A 20339-nucleotide genomic window follows, 5' to 3' on the forward strand; every position below is an offset into this window, starting at 1 on the left:
CACTACTACTATTACCACAACTACTTTTAATAAACTTCTACTGTACTATTTCTACTACTGCTTCTTCTACTACTACTACTTTTTCTACTACTACTACTTTTACTACTTCTATTACTACTACTGTTACTACTTCTACTACTTTTACTACTTCTACTTCTACTACTACTATGTTGTTGTTTACTTTATGGTTTCTGTCCCATACTGATAACATAGACTGGTAAGTCAAGTCACTGACTTTTGGATTGATCTGAAATGTGAAGTCTGGTTTTTTTTTTTTTTTTTTTTCCACTGACTGAAATAGTCATGTTATGACTCATCTGCTCCATGGCAACCTGGAAGGGCGGCTGTTTTTGGCATGCATTACTGTAGACTTGTGGTTCTATCTCAGGGGTCTCTAACATAGCCATGGACGTATCTGGTGATGACAAACCTCTAAGTAAGGCATTATAATTGTTAGGCCTAGTTGTAGTTCTAATTGATTAGTTTCATACAAACTTTAATTAACTTCAAACAAGCATAAACAATGCCACCTTGAATTGAACTTATTTCTGTGGGCGAAGAGGTCAGGAATTAAATTCTGATATGGGTCCAACTAATAAATAAAGTTGGGTCCATAAGTATTTGGACATCGACACAATTTTGGTCATTTTGCCACCGTACACCACCACAATGGATCTGGAATGAAGTAATTGAGATGTGATCGAAGTTTAGACTTATGGCTTTAATTCAAGGGGTTTAACAAAAATATTGCATTAACCATTTAGGAATTACAGCCATTTTTACAGAGTCCTTCCATTTTCACTGGCTCAAAAGTAATTGGACAGTTGACTGATAAGCCATTTCATGGCCATGTGTGGCCTGATTCCTTGTTATTTATTAACAAATTAAGGGCATAAAAGGATTGGAGTTGATTCTAAGTATTGAATTTGCATTTGGTAGCTGTTCATGGGAACTCTCAATATGCAGCCATTGAAATGTTGACGCAAGTGAAGGATGCCATTATTAGGCTGAAAAAAACAAAACAGACATATCATTCTTTCTATCATTTCTATCATTAATTCTATCATACGTCTTCAGTATCTGGTTCATCCTTAGCAGGGTCGCATTGATCCAGAGTTTATCCCAGTAACATTGGGCACAGTGTAGGAGAATTCACCCCAGATCAATGTGAACACACATTCACTCACTCGCACTTAAGGGCAATTTAGCTTAGCTAGTACGCTTACCTGTATTTTTTTTGGACAGTGGGAGGAAACTGGAGAACCTAGAGGAAGCTCAGGTGAACATGGGGAGAACATGCAAGACAGTAAACCATGCTGAGGATTAAAGCATGAACCCTGGAGTTGTGAGGCACTAGTGCTACCCACTGAACCACCATGCCACCCGCCTAAAGTTTGATGAGCTTAAATCAAAAAGGGGGACTGTGTCATTTTATTTAAACCCTGGTTGGGTGAATGGTGCCCTGTGGTGGACTGGCTTCTCTGGCATCATCTGTCATCTCACGGCACTCTGGCCAGGATGAATCAATTACTAAAGATGAATGAATGAATATACTGAAACACATTTTACCGTATACCATTCCCATTTGGGTATGTCAGTATGCTGAAGGCACAAAAGAAGGAAAAAAGAAAGAAAATTGCTGGTTCCATATAAATAATAATAATAATAATAATAATAATAATAATAATAATAATAAATTTGGGTCATTTCAGAACATTGGTTCCTCATATCATATAATGGGGGAAACTATCATTAAACTGATTAACATCTTAGAAGGAAACTAAGTAAAATAATGGGTTTGTTGACCTGTTAATTAATAAGCTATCCCAAATTGCTCTATATTACACTTTTCACTGGGATGCAGGCATTGTCCTGACATACAGTCTGTAGAATGCACTGCTGTTTATAATATAAAAATGGTCTGTACGTGTCTTGAACACATGCTCATTAAAATATATGTGAAAACTAAACAGGCAGGGAACACCTCACAGAATTATTACCTCATTATTTATAACAAGGACTGGAGCAGGATTCAAAACTTTCTTCGGATCTGCCACTAGGGAGCGTTGAACTGTCGTGAGTGCAGCATTTTGCGACACTTCCCGTTGCTTAGCGGCATTAAGTATGTTGACGCTTGCATGCTAGCTCTGTTTACGTAGACACATGTGCAGCTAGTTAGCATTTTTGTTTGAAACAAAACAACACAAAACAAAGTACAGCGAGCTTTACCTACATGTGAGCTGTAGTCAAGATGGGAAAGCCGAAAAAGAAGAGTAAGTGATCCTGAAAGTCGAAGAAAACTAGCTGGCTAGATAATGGAAGTTTTGCAGTTGTTGTTAAAGTAAATGATTAGTTCATGCTTCGCGACGTTTTTTTTTTTTAATATATTATTTTAAATGATGTAGTGGGAAGCCCTTCATTGTCACTGAATCAGTGGCTGGCTGGATGAGAATACCACTAAGTTTCATGGTTTCAATAATGACGTTACCGGTGTCTCTGACCTCATCAGGTGACCTGAGCCGGGCTGAACTGATGATGATGACGATTGCAGACGTCATCAAACAGTTGGTTGAGGCTCATGAGCAGGGGAAAGATGTCAACCTTAACAAGTAAGTGAAGTCCAAAAAATGTGGCATGCAGAGTCCTAAAATGAAATCACAAGTCAGAGTTTATTCCAAGAAGAAGGGAAGCAAACATTTCTACAGAGAATTTCTCCTGAAGAAGTAGAAGAGAGAGAATGAGAGCCTAGTGATTACATTTAGTTATATAGGACTAAACAGAGCACCTCTGGGGTTGGGGGGTTCGAATTCTGCCTCCACCCTGCGTACGTGGAGCTTGAATGTTCTCCCAGTGCTTTGGGGTTTTCCTCCGAACACTCTGGTTTCCTCCCTCAATCCAGAGACATGCATTGTAGGCTGATTGGCAGTTCTAAACTGTCCGTAGTGTGTGAATGGGTGTGTGTGTGTGAGTGTGTGTGATTGATTGTGCCCTATGATGAGTCCAGGGTCCACCCCGGTCAACCCCCCCACGCGCCTTGTGCCCGAGTCCCCTGAAATAGGCTCCAGGCTACCTGTAACCCTGTGTAAAATAAGGGGGATGGATGGATGGATGGAAATGATTGGTATAGCCAATAACACCATGTTGAATATTCATAAGACTCTCACCTTCTGCTCACATATAAAGAGGATTTTTACCAAGATGATGATAAACAAAACTGGTTCAAACAAGAACTGTTACTATATCTACATTATGCTTATTTGTTTACATTAAGATAAAGTGTTTTTGAGAAAGTAGCCATGCGTTATGTAAGGAATAACACACAACAGACTGTGCTGTTGTAAGCAAATAATGGAGCGGAGTCGCTGCTACACCCCAAACAGAAGTACATTCGTTTTGTATAACGGCACGGTCTGGAGTGTGTTATTCTGCTTATACCACATCGATTTGCCAACGATTAGAATGTTTCATTTATTAATGAGTGACACGTCACACATTTTAATGGTTGGTTGGATTTAATGTTGTGGAATGTCTGAGAAATAAGTCGATTCCTGTTCTCACTTATGCTATAGCTGCAATAAACTGTAATTCACTCTCTATCTTTCTCTCTCTCTCTCACGCTCTCTCAAAAAAAAAATGCAGATATTGTAAAAAACCAGAACGTGTAAACGCCCCTGTCATCAAGACTCTCCCATGTTGGGAAATGTTAAATAAATGTCTCCTGACATAAAGTTCACCACATCAATGATTGTATGCTTTACTTTGTTAAACAACAGCACATTATAAAAATATTTTTATTTTATTATTAGTTTTTAACTGTTTATTATTCATCTCTTCCATACAAGTCACTGTGCATGAGCTGTTGCTATAGAAACAATAATGCATTTGTCTCAGCAAAGGTAGTTAATGCAGGAATAAAGTTTTGTCACAAGCTGACACCAAATCCATCTCTATCAGTAGGTAACTAACAAAGTCTACACTCTCCTTCTAACCGAGTTAACCCAGAACCAAACGATTTGTTCCTCATTTTCAGGTTGAAGACAAAGACCTCGGCGAAATATGGCCTCTCAGCACAACCACGGCTAGTAGACATCATCGCTGCGGTGCCACCCCAGTACCGACGAGCACTCGTGCCAAAACTGAAAGCCAAACCCATTCGCACAGCCAGTGGGGTACGCTTTCCTTTTACTAGAGTTATCACACAGTTTATGACTTAATCAAAGTGTATACGGAGACTCCAGATGTTTCTGGAGACACTCCAATGTTTTTGTGGCTAATTAGCTTAATTACACAGAATAGAGAGAAATGTATATTCTAAGGTATTAAAGAAAAAAAAATCCCTTTAGGAAAAATATCCTTTGTAACAAAATGTCAAATCATTGATACCCTGAGAAATTCTTATGAACAAAATGTAACTGAACGTTTCTATTTGTATTTTACTTTTTTTTTTCTTAAGCAATCATCCATGTCCTATGACTCAGAGGCCAGATTCCTTTAGGCGTTCAGCAATGGGAAGATTAGTGAATACACAACGTAAATGAGACAGAAGTGTTGTAACGTTCATAAAATCATGCGATGGCTATAAAAATAGCTGTGTGCAAATGCCCATATCCACTGTTAGGGCAATAATAATGAAAAACAACCAGAGCTTTAATGAATCTGTCTAGAAGAGGATAGAAGGGCATTTTACCACCACACACACGACGAGGAAGCGGGTTAAAGTGGCAGCATTTCTCCAAGGATCACAGTTGGATATTTTAAATGTCTAATGTTAATATTATCAATGTTATTAATAAAATAAAGTGTCTTCTATAGAAATGACTGTTAAATATACAGCCTATCCACAGGGGGTCCTTGTGGATTGTTCGAAATATGCTCAGGGTCTGGAGCTCACAAACAGTTGGGAACCACTGGTCTAAGATTCCTTACTCTGTTTCTCCAATCCATGTTAGCGGGAAAAAAGTGACTTATATATTTACATAACTAATCTCGTGAATATTCAGGAGAGATGCATGAAGTATTAATGTTCCGGTCGGTTAAGAGGCTGATACTGGTCTCAAACACCGGTAGTGGATCGGTGTCTGTTATTTTCTGAATCCGTCCAATCATGGACGAGCTGCAACTATGTTTGCTGTGTTATTATTTATTCACTCGGATCATCTGTATCTGTCGCATTTGGTCATATCATCGCAGCATTTTTTGCACCTCCAGACAAGGTTCAAATCTTTTTTTGAGCATTTATTGAGGTTTTCGTAAGTCCAAGAACATCCAAGTTAAAAGGTCGTATTTTGAAATGAACCACTGTATATTTTCACTTCTCCGTTTAGATCGCTGTCGTTGCTGTGATGTGCAAGCCCCATCGCTGTCCTCACATCAGCTTCACAGGAAACATTTGTGTGTAAGTAGGTGTACAGTAGATATAAAAAGTTTACACACCCCTGTTAAAATGGCATGAAACCAAGATAAATCATTTCAGATGTTTTCCCACTTTTAACGTGATTAAAGCATATTCACAATTCAACAAAAAGAAAACAAAAACTTACAACAACCTGGTTATATAGGTATGCACACCCCTTAACTAATACTTTGTTAAATCACTTTTTGCTAGTAATACAGCGCTAGAGTCTAACAACTTTGATTCTTGATTTGGCGAGTTTTATTCCACTCCACTTTCCTTGCCAAGAATGCTCCAGATCTCTCTGATTGTGAGGGGATCTCCTGTACGCAGCCCTGCTCAAGTCATTCTGCAGGATTTTATGATTGGATTTAGACCTAAGCTCTGACCGGATCATTCCAAAGCATTGATCATCTTTTTCCGAAGCTGTTCCTTTGTTGATTTGGATTTGTGCTTTGAGTCGTTATCGTGCTGGAAGCCGAAATATTTTCTTCTTATCTTCAGCTACTAACAGAGGCCTGCAGGTTTTGTGCCAAAACACACTGGTATTTGGAGCGATCCCTTGGGGTCCTTGGGTCCCTTGGAGTGATTCCTTGGGGTGGGGGAAAAATCGATTCACTTAACTATCGGGATTTTTAAAAACTATTTTTTATTTCCAGCAGACGGTGAAATGTATTTGTTGTTATTTACAAGTGTTATGTGATGTCGTATCCCTTTCAACCAGACACGAGAAGTTCCGAGAGTCTCCCGCATATTGATAGCGGCTCCCTGACACCCGCAAATTTTACACAATATACCGGAAATCATTTTTTTTTGAGACAGAGTGAGCAAGAGACCAGAATATTTCTAATAGTAGACGGGCTCTGCAGACACCGAGAGAACGAGTGAGAAGACCTAGCGAGAATGACTGACTGGGAGCGTATCCTTATAGGACTAGTTAGCAGAAAGAGAGACCAATCAGTTTTCTCTGCGGGCGGGTCTTACAGTCGACCTCTCTCTCTCTCTCTCTCTCTCTCTCTCTCTCTCTCTCTCTTCAGTTCAGTGTACCACTGTAGTTCAGTAACACTGTAGTGTCCAAAAAAAATACAAAACCCACGTCACCCCAGACTACACTAAAGTGTACCCCTGCTTAATAGGGGTCAAAAATTGTTTTGCTGTTTGCAACAGCGACTTTTTGATCACCCATGGTGGGTTCAATGATTGTAAAAGACGTGTTGAGGTGAGTTTAACAGGTGTCATTTGTGTCATTAGCATAGCTAATGTTATTTAAAATAGCTGGCTAACTAACTGGCAATAAAGGAGCTACTTTATTGATGTCCTCCATGATCAGGCCAGACTCCCTGTAGACTTGCTTAAAATTGTAATAGAATAAAAACAAAAACATGAGTTGATTAAAAAAAAAGTACATATCGGTCTCATCAGACACGTTTTTCCACATGGTTTGGGGTGATTTAGTTAGGCCTGCAAAGGGCTTCCTACTAGCCACCCTACCCTACAGGCCAGGTATGAACATGAGATTGTTGTCGCATGCAGGGAATGACCAGTGCTTAGATATTCCTGCAGCTCTTTTAATGTTAAACAGCCTCATTTGAATAGTTCTAGTCGTTATTGGAAAGCACGGCTTTAAGATTTGTTCATTGGCTTTGTGTACTTCATCATTTGTCTCACTTTGACTGATTTTAGTGCTTTTTCCTGCTCATTTTAACAGATACTGTCCAGGTGGACCTGACTCTGATTTTGAATATTCGACACAGTCTTACACAGGCTATGAGGTAATGACGTGGTCTCATACTGTCCTCCATGATCATGCTTTCGAATACAGTGTGATTCTTTGTGATGTTTTGTGTCATTGTCTCTTTCCTAGCCAACGTCTATGAGGGCCATCCGAGCACGCTATGATCCCTACTTACAGACAAGACACAGGGTGGAACAGGTGAGGGACCTTCCATCTACACCGCCTTGCTATTGTTACTTATGTATGTTTGAGTACAGGCCAGTGCAAAACTTTCTATACCCTATGGACAAAGTGAAAAAATTAGTTTTTTAGCAACAACACTTTTTTTGTTTTGTTTTGGGGTTTATTAACGTCATTATCACAAGTAAGTCATTCAGAAGCAGGGATGCAGCAAATGTTCAGCAACCGAAATTATTCGGCCGAAAATGGACAAAAAAAGTGGTTCAACCACTTTTTTGGACTTTTTAAAGCACTTTGTTGTTGTAGGCGTACAGAGTCAGCTATAGGCCTAATATAGGCAGTTCAAGAAGGGGGGCTAAATATATTTTTAGTTTACTCATTTATTTATTTTAAGTTATATTGTGCTTTGTTGGTATAATGTCTGCTGGAATGTTAAATAAATATTTTTAAATTGTGGTTTTGTAAATGCTTTTTTCTTTGAAAAGCAAGACAAAATAGGCAAAATAAACGGAAAACGGTGCGTAAAACAGCGTTCGATATTCAGCCAAGTGTTTCATTATATTCGGTTTCAGCCTCAGTGCATCCGTATTCAGAAGCTATGAAGCGATGGACCTTTTGTCCATCAGTGTATTTTCAGCAAATATTTATTTCCTTTCTGATTTTTTTTCCCACTCTTCATTTTAAACACAACATATACACTTATCAGGCACTTTAAGAGGTACAATTACTTATTCATACAGTCAGCCAATCATATGGCAGCAGCACAAATGCATAAAATCTTGCAGATACAGGTCACTGGAGAGTGACCTGGAGAGCTGAAGATTGAAACATCACCTGGTCTTCAGCTCTCCAGTTTCAGTGTACCTGTGCCCATTGTAGCTTCAATTTTGGCTGACAGGACTGGAACTCAACATGGTCTTCTGCTCTTGTAGCTCATCTGCCTCAAGGTTCCATGAGTTGTGCATTCTGAGAATCTTTTCTGTTAACACTTCTGAGTGCTTATTTAAGTTATTCCTGTCTATGCAAGGTTTTTCCAATTGCAGAACTGCCACTTAGTTTTGTTGCACCATTCTGTGTAATCTCTACAGTCTGTTATGTGGGAAATTCAGCATTACATTTATGGTATTTGCCTTTATCCAGAGCGACTTACATTTATCCCATTCATACATCTGAGCAATTAAGGGCCTTGCTCAAGGGCCCAACAATGGCAGCTTGGCAGTGCTGGGATTTGAACTCGTGACCTTCTGAGCACTAGACCAACACCTTAACCACTGAGTTACCACTGCCACTACTACTGCAGGTTCTGAAATACTCAAACTCCGCCTGCCCGGCACCACCAAAGTCAATATCACCACATTTTATTCATCAGCTGAAGATTAACTGAAACTCGTGACCTATATCTGCATGAGTTAATGCATTGATTGGATAATTGCATAAAAGTGCAAGGGTGCTGGTGTTCCTATTAAAGTGAACAGTGGTATTTGCAGGAGGGATGAAGCATTTCCTTTTTTTTTTTTTTTTTAAATCTGTATTTCCACAATTGTGCTGATTTGTGCTTTTTTATGTGCTGTCATTCATGTAACAGAGAAATACAAATTATGGCCGTTACATGAATGAATTAATAATTAATTTAATTTTTTTAATTAATTAATTAAAAAATTAAATTTTAATTTTTTTTGTGTAACTGTGTGTAGCTGAAGCAGCTGGGCCACAGTGTGGATAAGGTGGAGTTTATTGTGATGGGCGGCACATTCATGGCTCTGCCTGAGGACTACAGAGATTACTTCATCCGCAACCTGCACGATGCACTGTCAGGACACACGTCCAACAACGTAGCCGAGGCCGTCAGGTACAAGTGTGCTTGTGTATGTGTGAGTGACAGAATTGGGCCACTCTCAGTACCACTCCTGACTCAGACTGTAAGGAGTTTAATGCCACCAGAGGGCATTATGTGCTGAGAATAATGGAGCAGAGTTGGCTTAGTGAATACCGAGGGGTATTTTGGAGGTGTGTTTGGATAATCCTTAGCTCTTTCACGAGTCAATAATGAGACACCAAATATCAGAATACAGCAAAGGTTTATGCACATGTTAGCGGTACTGAAACGAATGCATTCTTCTACTTTTGTGTTTGTTTGTAGTGCTCTGTAGCGTTTTAAATCTGGATTTGTCCTCGGCATGTCTTACAGATTTATTTAGAAGACTCAGTGGAGTTGAACAGTGAAATATACCATCATAGGAACGCACAAAATCTTGTAATCTACTAGCACGACACTCTTCGTTCGGTATTATCGGAAATGCGCCTTGTCATGAGGCGGGCAGATGTTGGTCAAAGGCCAAGAGGAGGCTAATTCATAGGGTTTTTGAGAGGTTGTGCTAACAAGAACAGCTGTGCTGGCTCCGAGAAAATGGAGAAAATCACAGGTTTTGTCCAAGTCCTAATAACTGACTCAGCTCATGTAGTGCTCACTTGTTGTCTGTTTCCAAGTCGTAATAAACAAATCAGTAGGAACCGAATCACCAGGACATTTTAGACACGCTACGATGGCTTAGTGATTAAAAAAAAATTTTTGAGAGAGATTTTTGTGGACAGTCTTATAACATGGATGCAGCTGCTTTGGCTTTGCTACCGTCGTATTTTACACTCATTTGACATCTGCAAGAGCTGATATAACGGACACACAATAAGCATCATGAAGTGTCAAGTTATAGATTCTAAAGAGTCCATCATTTTTCCACCAAGTCAATAAAACGTAGAATAATGAAGTCTTACAAAGCCAAAACAAATTAACTATGCTAACACTGAAAGAGTAATTGCTCCAAAGTGTCCAGAAAAATGTCTTGTAGGTAGACCGTTCCACCATTTATTTATTTTCGGTCCAGCAAATTCTCAGTGTAAAAAGAAAAAGATTTCCGAAGGTTTTTCAGTTGTAGCTCTTTTAGTTCCGGTTATTGTGTTTTGCTTTGGTTATAACAACACCAAGATGGCAGTACTGATTGATATAGTTAATATCAGGCATTAGTAACTAAAAAAAACAACAACTGGATTATGGCATCAAAACATCTGGGAGAAAATGAAGCATGTGATGGTGTGTGAGCAGGATGTACAGATATGCTTCAATTTCATGCGATTTCTCAAACAGATAATAAAAAAAATTGTGGCTTTTATTTAAAAAAAATGTATGTGTGTGTATATGTGTATATATATGTATGTATATGTGTGTGTGTGTATATATATATATATATATATATATATATATATATATATATATATATATATATATACACACATATATATACACACACACACACACACACACACACATATATATATATATATATATATATATATATATATATATATATATATATATATATATGTGTGTGTGTGTGTGTGTGTGTGTGTATATATATGTGTGTATATATTATTATATATATATATATATATATATATATATATATATATATATATATATATATATATATAATATATATACACACACACACACACACACACACACATATATATATATATATATATATATATATATATATATATATATATATATATATATATATATATATATATATATATATATATATATATATATATTATATAGTGATGCACCAATCTGATATTGGTGTTAGAGCTCATGCTAATCTGCTGGTCTGAAATGCTGGATCGTTACCAGAATTGACGTATTTTCAGATAGATCATGCATGAAAACATTGTACACACTGCAATGAAGTGTGGAGGCCTCACAGCTCTGCTATTTAATTTCCCAACAAGAGCCTGCAGATGTTCCACTGTGATACTGTCAGTATTGGATCAGTATCAATAGAGCTCGGATTTTGGTGGTGTATCAAATGGGGTTTTACATAAAGTATTATTAGATAATAAGAGCAGAGCTGCCCGCATGCACAGTTTAGTGGTAGCATTTATGATTTTTGACCTCTCGCTATCATGGGAGATGCCTGAAAACTCCTCGTTCCTAGCTAAAACAGCAGTCTGACTGAACATGATTAAATTCGCCTGGCAGAAATGGCAATTTACTAAAGGGGAAAGGACATGGGACATGAAAATGAGGCTTATATCTGCATCTAGTAGTGGTTACTTTTGCTTCATGCCTACTTTATCTAGGTGAACTTCGCCCTGTGAAGTCATGAGCCCCAGAACAGCAAGGTGAGATTGTGGTTGCTTTACCCTAGTTTGGCCACAGAGGAGCTGGTTATTGGGATCCTCGAACTTCTGCCTAGCCATTTTCTTTGTTTCCTGGAGGGGAAAAAACCCTGTGTCATCCACAAACATACACTTTCTTTTTTTTTTTTTAATCTCTGCCTGCTAGGATTTGCTTTTTATCAGTGTTTGCAACTATAGTGTATGTATCTATTGTAAGTATCTAAGCTGTCCACCAAATGCAGATCTAGGACTATCTCCTGGCCAAACCCCAGAGAATGAGGCAGTGAGTTTGCTTTAATGGCTTTATAAAAAAAGATTTAAAAAATATGTATGTATTATTTATAGGCGCCTTTCATGGTACTCAAGGACACAAGAAAAGTTTCAAGAGTAAAGTTACAAAAAAAAAGACAACAAAAAAAATCATACAGTCATAGTAGTAAGTAAAGAAAATATATTCTAAATTAAAATTTTAGATAACAGACAATAATAAAGATACTTTTTTAATACTTTATTCTATCCTGAAAAGACAAACTTGATCAGACAACATTTAAAAGAAACACAAGGAGCATGTTGCTGTGGCTGAATCTCAGATGTTGAGATAAATATCATGTACCCTATGTAGGACACAAACAAAGGGAATAGGAAGCCATTTGGGATTGCTGACTTCAAGATGGTGGATTTTACTAGGATCTTGAGAAGGAATCAAGCTAAAGTTGGGGAAAAAAAACAAACAGACTGAAGGCGCTTTTTAAAAGAGTAAAGACTTTCCCGGATTGAACATGTTTGTGCCAGTAGAGAAGTGACTACAGACAGAGACATTATTCAGGACCATTCTGGCTTTGCTCCTATGGTCCCAGGGCAAGAAGGAAAACCTCAGCATTTGGGTGTACGATAGTGTAAATAGCAACAACATGCAGGATTGCGGTTAATTTGCCAAGCATCGTCCAGTGGAAAAGAACTGTTGGGTGACATTCCACTAGGGATAGGTGATGTAGACTTAAAACTACAGTCATGTGAAAACATGAGTACACTTTTTTTAATATACATATTTGGACAAGCAAACATTTTGATCCTCTTTGAAACCGTGCCAATTAACAAAGTTGATAGACTCTATGAAAGAACACATAAAATTGACATTTTTTTTGTCATTTTCACAGTTTATTTAAACAAAAAAAAGTCAGTCACATGGAAAAAATAAGTACACCCTTACATTTATCACACCTTCAAATTAGAATCAGGTGTTGAAGATTGGGTTCCAGTGATTAGAACCTGCTTAGGAAGTGCAGGTGGAACCTGTCTTATTTATACCCCTCTCACATCTAGTGTCTGGATGTGAGATTTATACCCCTTTGCTACTGAGGTGTGTGGTGTCATCATGCCAAGATCTAAAGAGTTGTGTAAGGCCTTCAGAAAAAAGGTTGGGGATGCCTATAAGTCTGGCAAGGGATTTAAAAAGATCTCCAAATTATTTGAAGTACATCATTCCACTGTAAGGAAAATCATATACAAATGGTGCAGATTTCAAACAGCTGCTAATTTGTCCAGGACTGGCCGTCCCTGCAAATTCAGCCCAAGAGCAGACCGTCTGATGCAAAAAGAAGTCTCCAAGAACCCCAAAATTTCATCACAGGATCTCCTAGTAAGTCTTGCAGCTGTTGGTGTCAAAGTGCATGCTTCTGCAATCAGAAAGAGAAAGAGGCATGCCAGGAAGAAGCCTTTGCTGTGTAAAAAGAACATTAGAGCATATATGCCAAGACCAGGCTTTTTGGAATAATGTGCTCTGGACAGAGTTGTTTGGCCACAGTAAAAGCAGACTTGTTTGGCGGTGACCAAAGACAGCTTTTCAGGAGAAGCGCCTCATACCAACTGTGAAGCACGGTGGTGGAAATGTTATAGTTTGGGGTTGCTTCGCTGCCTCAAGGACTGGATGTGTATTCATTGATTCAACTATAAATTCTTCATCATATCAAAGAGTGCGTGAAGATAGTTGTACCAAAAGTGGACTTGTCAACAAGATAATGGTCCTAAGCAAGTTAGGGGTTAATTAAGAGAAGAGATGGGTCTTTAGCTGTTTTTTGAAGCTAGTGACAGATTTGAATGTCCAGATTGAGGTTGGAAGTTCATTCTACCACTGAGGGACAATCAGTTTCAAGGTTCTGGAAAGGGAGCTCATTACCTAACTGATTGCAGGTTGCATGAGGGAACATAAACCTCAAGGAGAGTGTCGAGCTAGTGGGGTGCTGTTCCAGACAAGATCTTGTATGTTAGCATCAAGGCGTTGAATTTGATGTGGGTGGCTACAGGAAGCCAGTGGAGGGAGATGAAGAGGGGTATGACATTTGTTCTTTTGGGCTGGTTGAAGACGAGGCGTGCTGCTGCATTCTGGATCATCTGAAGGGGTTTGATGGAGCTGGCTGGGTAGTGCATTGCAGTAGTCCAGTTTTGAGATAAGAAGAGCCTGGACTAGTAGCTGTGTAGCCTGTTCAGTGAGATAGGGTCTGATGTTCTTGATGTTGTACAGAATGAACCTACAGGACCATGCAGTTGAAGTGTGGTCTGTAAAGGTCAGGCAGTCATCAAAAGTTACCCCAAGGTTTCTGGATGTCCTGGTTGGTTTGAGTGTGGTTGAGCCGAGCTGTACGGTGAGGTTGTGGTTGATTGGGGGGCAGGTTGGGAAGACGAGAAGCTCAGTTTTTGCCAAGTTGTTCTTAAGGTGGGGTTCCCTCATCCAGTTTGAGATGTCAGACAGGTGGAGATGCGTGCTGAGACGGATGGATCTTCAGGCTGGAAGTACAAATGGAGCTGGGTGTCATCAGCATAGCAGTGATATGAGAAGCCATGAGACTGACAGGCCCCAGAGATGTAGTACAAGTAGAAAAGAACAGTGGAGCCAGAACTGGCCCCTGGGGAACCCCAGTTGTGGTTTGCTGAGTTTCAGATACCCGTCCCCTCCACTATACCTTGAAGGATCTGCCTGAGAGATAGGTTTCCACTCAGCATGGAGCCGTTCCGGTGATGCCTAGTCCGGAGAAAGTTGACAGGACGCTCTGATGGTTCACAGTGTCGAAAGCAGCAGAGAGGTCGAGTGGGATGAGGACAGATGATTTTGAGGTTGATCTTGCTAATCGTAAGGCTTCAATGACAGAAAGCAGAGCAGTCTCTGCTTGGTGTCTAGAAGGTTGTTCTGTATGAGAAAAGTGAGAGTTGATTAAAAACAGGGTTTTTAATCAGGTGAGAAGGGAAAGGGTCTAGAGGACAGGTTGTAAGACGGCTATAGAAGAGGAGTTTTGAGACATCAGTCTCAGAGAGAGAGAGAGACGAGAAGTTACAGTTGAGAGGTACGTGGAGGAGGAACCTGTCTCTGGGGATGAGAACCGGTTCCTGATTGATGTAACCTTGTTAGAAAAGAAAGTGGCGACGTCATCTGCAGTGAGAGTGGTAGGGGAAGGGGACAGAGAAAAGAGGAAAAGGTTGTGAAGAGAGTACGGGTGTAGGGAGAGCTGACAATCTTCTATTGGTAGTATGCGGCTTTAGCGGTAGAGATACTGTGGGGGGAGAGAGGAGATAAGTGTTTGGTAATTGGTTCGGTCAGTCGGATCGTTTGATTTATGCCATTTTCTTCAGTTGCCGAAAATGTCTTGGGTGATGTGCAAGCTGACCTGCAGGTCTGGGGGCAGATGTTATCAAGAGAAGATGTTCGAGTGGAACATAGCATGTCTGTTGTGGTGTTGGCAACAGACACGCAACTGAAAGAATATTGCATGGAAGTGTGGTCCAAAATTCCAGCAAACCAATGTGAGAGACTGGTGGACAATTATGCAAAACGCCTACAAGAAGTTATTTCAGTTATTTCCAAATATCGGGGGATGGGTATATGTATTTTTTTTCACATGACTGTATATCATGATATTAAATATTTTAAATATTAACATTCAACACTATCTTTTTGGCCACATCAGCGTACAGTCTTCAGAGCCGTGCAAGCACAAACATTGATACTAAAAAACTCAAACTTAATCCTGACCATCATCAAATACCAAACTTTACCATTTAAGTGGCACTAAGCATGCATTAATGGTGCCAGTGGGGCTGGTCATAGCCTTACTCACTGGGAAGGTCTGTATGGCTCTGGTTGTGTTAGGCAAACATGCCTGAGTGGTATTAGGTGTAACAGGAGGAAACCATATGGAACCAGTGTCACTGAGCATGCATTAATGGTGCCAGCCTTACTCACTGGGGATGCCTGTATGGTTTAGGTTGTGCTAGGCATGTTGGCACGGCTGAAGGACGAGTGGGGTAATCCTATGGGTACCGGAGGAGGTGTGACAGGAGGCAATGCCATAGCAGGTCAACATCTACCTCTGTAATCAAGGCTAAAAATAGAATATGAATTTTATTCACAAATTAAAATCCCAGTGAAAAGCAAACACCAATACTGATTTCATAATCTAACCCCAGGAAAAACAAATGGAAAGATTGTATCCAGACCACTTCCATATTACGGGGATTATTTCTTCTTCTTCGTCCTTGTTCTCGTTCCACGTGTGAGATGCGCATGTTTCGGTGATGACAAATTCTTCTCCTGGGGAGGAATTGTATATAACCGGTATAGCATGGAGGATATGATATGGCACTGCACTACATTCCACACAGGACTGTTGTACTGTTGATGTTGCTGCTGCTAGACTTGAACTCCAGCAGTTTATATCCTGTATCGCTCAAAAGGACCGAGACGCTGCAGAGGAATTTGGTTATAGGAAGCCATTTTACATATAAATGTAAGTTCCTTTAGAAAGTGTGGACTTGCTGCTTATCTGCATTGCTGTGCTTCAGCGTAAACTCACCTCTCTCAACTTGGTGACGTTTTCCTGAATTCAGACACGAGTGTAAAACTCAGGGCAGATGGTTTAGAGAGACCAGGACGCTACCTGTGTTGGATCAGGCATTCTAAAGTAGTGGGGCCTCCTGTCTTTTCCTTGCTCTGGCTGTAGCTGTTGGTCTCATTTGGGAAAGCTGACCACGTACATTATGTATATCGGATCGTTTTGTTTTATTGTCCGTTTTGTTTTTGTTTGTTTCGAATTCCCATTAAGTTAATTTGTCCAGAATTTAATCCACGGCATTATCCGCCTTCGATCTTTCTTCCGTACCCTTGAAAAGCCAGTATCGATCGGCCACTAGGTTAATTCCTCTTTTATCTGTGCAAAGTAGCCACGGTGTACGTGTTACCAAAATAGCGATAGATGAAGACTTGCGATTGATTGTGTGAAACTAGTCCGAGCACAGAAAAAACCCGGAGTGCTGCATGGTGCTTAGTGTACAATTAAATAGCTTTATCTCCATGCTTTTTTTTTTTGGCAGAGCTTGGAACGGGTTTGTTTTGTTTTGTTTTTTATTAAATGTTTTCTGTGGCCCTTTTACTTCATTAATGTGCGTAACACGTCTTTTTGAGTGGAAGTCGTGACTCAGACGCAGCTGTGGCATCAGATTCATAGTGATGAGAAATAATTGCTAGATGCATGCAGCTTGGCACTGTTGGCCCGAGGTTAGTTTATTACAGACATTTGTCTGTGTATTTATTTTCTAGTTGCCCATAAGTAAGTGTGTGTGTGTGTGAGATGGGGGGGTGGGGTGGGGGGGGTGTCGGTTGTAGGAGGCAGTATGTCTTCAGGATTTCTGGCCCACCACATTTTATCAGCGGGTTTGTTAAGATGACGCGATTGCAGTAATTGTTCTGGCTGCTAATCAGGCAAAGTCGAGCGAGGCGACAGTTCGATTTCAGCTGCAGACCTTATCTCTGCCGTGTGTGTGTGTGTGTGTGTGTGAGAGAGATAGACAGACAGAAATTCTATTTAACAGAGAAGGGGTGCAACAGAATGATGACAGATGACTCTTTTTTCAGATCTTATTTTGAACCATTAACATCCATATCTTGGATCTAAATAATGATTCTCAAAGATGAGGCCCGAATCATGGCAGGAGAAAGTCACGACTAATGATCGACATATGGAATAACAATCTGTCCCTAAAATCTAAGATTCGTTCCACCTCCACACTTTTTCATTATACAGTTTGAGGTCATTGACTGTCCTGCTGTCTGCAGTTTTCAGAGACGAGGGAACCTTCCGGCTTGTTTTAGCCGTGCAGTCGATTTTTTGTGTGTGTGTGCCTGTCGTCCCCCCCCCCCCCCCCCCCCCCCCACGGCATATGTCTGAAGTTTAGACACAGATTTCTGAAGTACAACTAACCAGAAATCAGATATTTTTTCAGCTAATTGAAACTTTAAGTGAATTCTAAAGTAATTGAATAAACCTGTGTGTAATAGAACCGAAAAGGTTTGCGATTTAAAATGTAATGATTTGAAAATCAGTCAAACCAACCATGAGATTTCCTGCCAGTATTTTCATTACACAAAAAATGCTAAAAAGCTTGAGAGAACATGTTGTAGTCAGTTGCCTTGATTATATCAGTACGGTTGTACTGTGTCTCTTTTTTTTGCTTTAAGGTAAATTGTGGAACAAAGCCGAACTTTTTCGATCCCCATTTCATCATTCAGAATCCAATAGAAGTACGCATAGCCACAATCAGAGGTGCTGAATGTACTGTATCTTTTCGTCAAGGTACTCGGAGCGCAGTAACACTAAGTGCGTGGGGATCACCATCGAGACGCGGCCAGACTACTGCCTGAAGAGGCACCTGAGTGACATGCTGGCGTACGGCTGCACCAGGCTGGAGATCGGCGTGCAGAGCGTTTACGAAGACGTGGCTCGTGACACCAACAGGTCAAACGTGTTTTTATTTCCTTTACAGAGTTACCGAAGTGAACTTTCACTGAGGAGGTAGATTAATTTCCGTCTCATTTGTTAGAGATTCTATCTACAGCCATCCAATAAAAGTCATTTAGTCGTTTAATGCAATCATCTGTACTTAACAGGGGGCACACGGTGCGAGCTGTGTGCGAGTCTTTTCACCTGGCTAAAGATGCAGGCTTTAAGGTGGTGTCCCACATGATGCCTGACCTGCCCAACGTGGGCATAGAGCGAGACGTGGAGCAGTTTATAGTAAGTAAATACACTACAGACCACAGCCTCATCTCTGCTATTAAAAAGGGATTATCTATTTAAAAAACGTACACAGATGACAAAAAAAAACCACAAAGCAAACGCACATGGCGTAACAAACCCTTTGTTCTAATGAACGTCACGTAAAATCTAGCGTTGCAAATTCCCGCCCATCACACGACATCACACTATGTGATTAGAGGAACGTGCTGTCTGCCCTCTTCCACATACATGATCTCACAGAGGCACACGATTGGCCAGTGTTGCTCTGATTGACGCTGGAGACAGAGTATGCCCTTCCCGCGCAGAGAGCACAGTGAATTTGGCCGCGCTTGACTCCTGGTCAGGATGGCTGTGACATTGTCAGGATCGAGCACTTGAGCTATTTCTTATACATGAGCACTTTTCCTGTTGAGGCTTAAAGCTCTGGGTTACTGATCAGAAGGTCGGGGGTTTAGGCCCCAGCACTGCCAAGCTGCCACTGTTGGGCCCTTGAGCAAGGCCCTTGAGCAAGGCCCTTAACCCTCTCTGCTCTAGGGACGCTGTATCATGGCTGACCCTGCACTCTGACCCCAACCTCCTAAAAGCATTTCACTGTGCTGTAATGTATATGTGATCAATAAAGGTTTCTCCTTCTTTATCAAGCAATAATATTTGCACTTGTAACCTGGTAAAAAGTGATGAACAAGAATAACGAGTCACTCTACAAAATTGTTGGTAGTTTCTTGATGGTGCACTTTCTGAAAATGTTATGAGTAGCGTTAGTAAAGCTAGACTAACGTATAGCAGCTACCCTATTTAACATTTTCATCATAACTATGAGCCATGAGTTCATCTCATTATTATATTACATTACATTATATAAAGGGTATAGATTATAAGAGAACAGGAAAAGATTACGTACAAATGCAACATATATGGAAAGCACTTCGATAATGCGACTAAAACAGGAATCTTAATTCGATTTGTTTACTTCGAGTATGACTTTAGCCCGACTAAGGTCATCAAAAATCACTGTTTACATGGTGGTTTCTTAATCAGAGTATCGTCTTAATCGGGTTAATATCGGATTATTGCTGTCCATGTAAACGTACTGACTGATGCAATCGTTCGCTCACCCTCCAGCGCCACTGCAGCGTGGCATCGTTGTGTCTCCTGTTCAGCAGCTTGGAAAAATAATAGGCCAAGCGTTCAGGGCTAAATAGTACATACAGTTACGTACACGCCGCTTCGTAGTTGATCATTTCAGGCTCACGTTCACTTTTAAAGAATAATGTAAAGCTCTTTAGAAGGAAATGGAAAAGGGGAAAAGATCTCAAATCTGAGTAACAGCTACTGTAGCCCACTGGAACACTTTGTAGAAATTTCTTTTGTACAAATGTTTTTATTAAAAAGCAGTCCAACTGGAAAAATAGAATTCAATTTGAATATCGAAAATCATTACAGCATGAAAAGTCAATAAAGGGAAAAGGGAATGATTTATCACCAATATGATAAATGGCTTTTTTTTTTTTTTTGGCCCAGTGACCAGAAATGGGAAATCGGCTTCAGTCCCAGACGCATCTAAAAGCAAACAAAGAAATGTTTAGAAAAGTAAAATACGTCTGAGAAGAAACAAACTCCAAAGTGATCATTGCTGAGCCGCCACGCTACTTTTGGAAAATTCCACCCCCTTGGTGCGCAGTAGGTAATTGGCACGCAGCAGGCATGACGGAGGAATGGAAATGAAGTGGCGAGTGATGCGCTGTGCCGTGGAGGGGCTGGTGGGGGACTCTTTTATGGCACTAGTCGG

The 20339-nt window shown here is 40.1% G+C and overlaps 1 protein-coding gene across 1 annotated transcript in view; it reads left to right on the plus strand.

Moving 5' to 3' along the window:
* The first annotated feature begins 1890 nt into the window (after window positions 1–1890).
* elp3 (elongator acetyltransferase complex subunit 3) overlaps window positions 1891–20339 on the plus strand; it is a 26508-nt gene continuing 8059 nt past the window's right edge. The window contains exons 1-9 of the mRNA XM_053614342.1: window positions 1891–2273; window positions 2510–2609; window positions 4031–4169; window positions 5325–5395; window positions 7101–7164; window positions 7257–7325; window positions 9002–9156; window positions 18107–18268; window positions 18421–18547. Of these exons, the coding sequence (XP_053470317.1) occupies window positions 2252–2273; window positions 2510–2609; window positions 4031–4169; window positions 5325–5395; window positions 7101–7164; window positions 7257–7325; window positions 9002–9156; window positions 18107–18268; window positions 18421–18547 (909 nt within the window). The 5' untranslated portion in view covers window positions 1891–2251. The remainder of the gene's footprint in view (window positions 2274–2509; window positions 2610–4030; window positions 4170–5324; window positions 5396–7100; window positions 7165–7256; window positions 7326–9001; window positions 9157–18106; window positions 18269–18420; window positions 18548–20339) is intronic.

The sequence above is a fragment of the Ictalurus furcatus genome, chromosome 25, assembly GCF_023375685.1.
Source record: "Ictalurus furcatus strain D&B chromosome 25, Billie_1.0, whole genome shotgun sequence".
Lineage (NCBI taxonomy): Eukaryota > Metazoa > Chordata > Actinopteri > Siluriformes > Ictaluridae > Ictalurus > Ictalurus furcatus.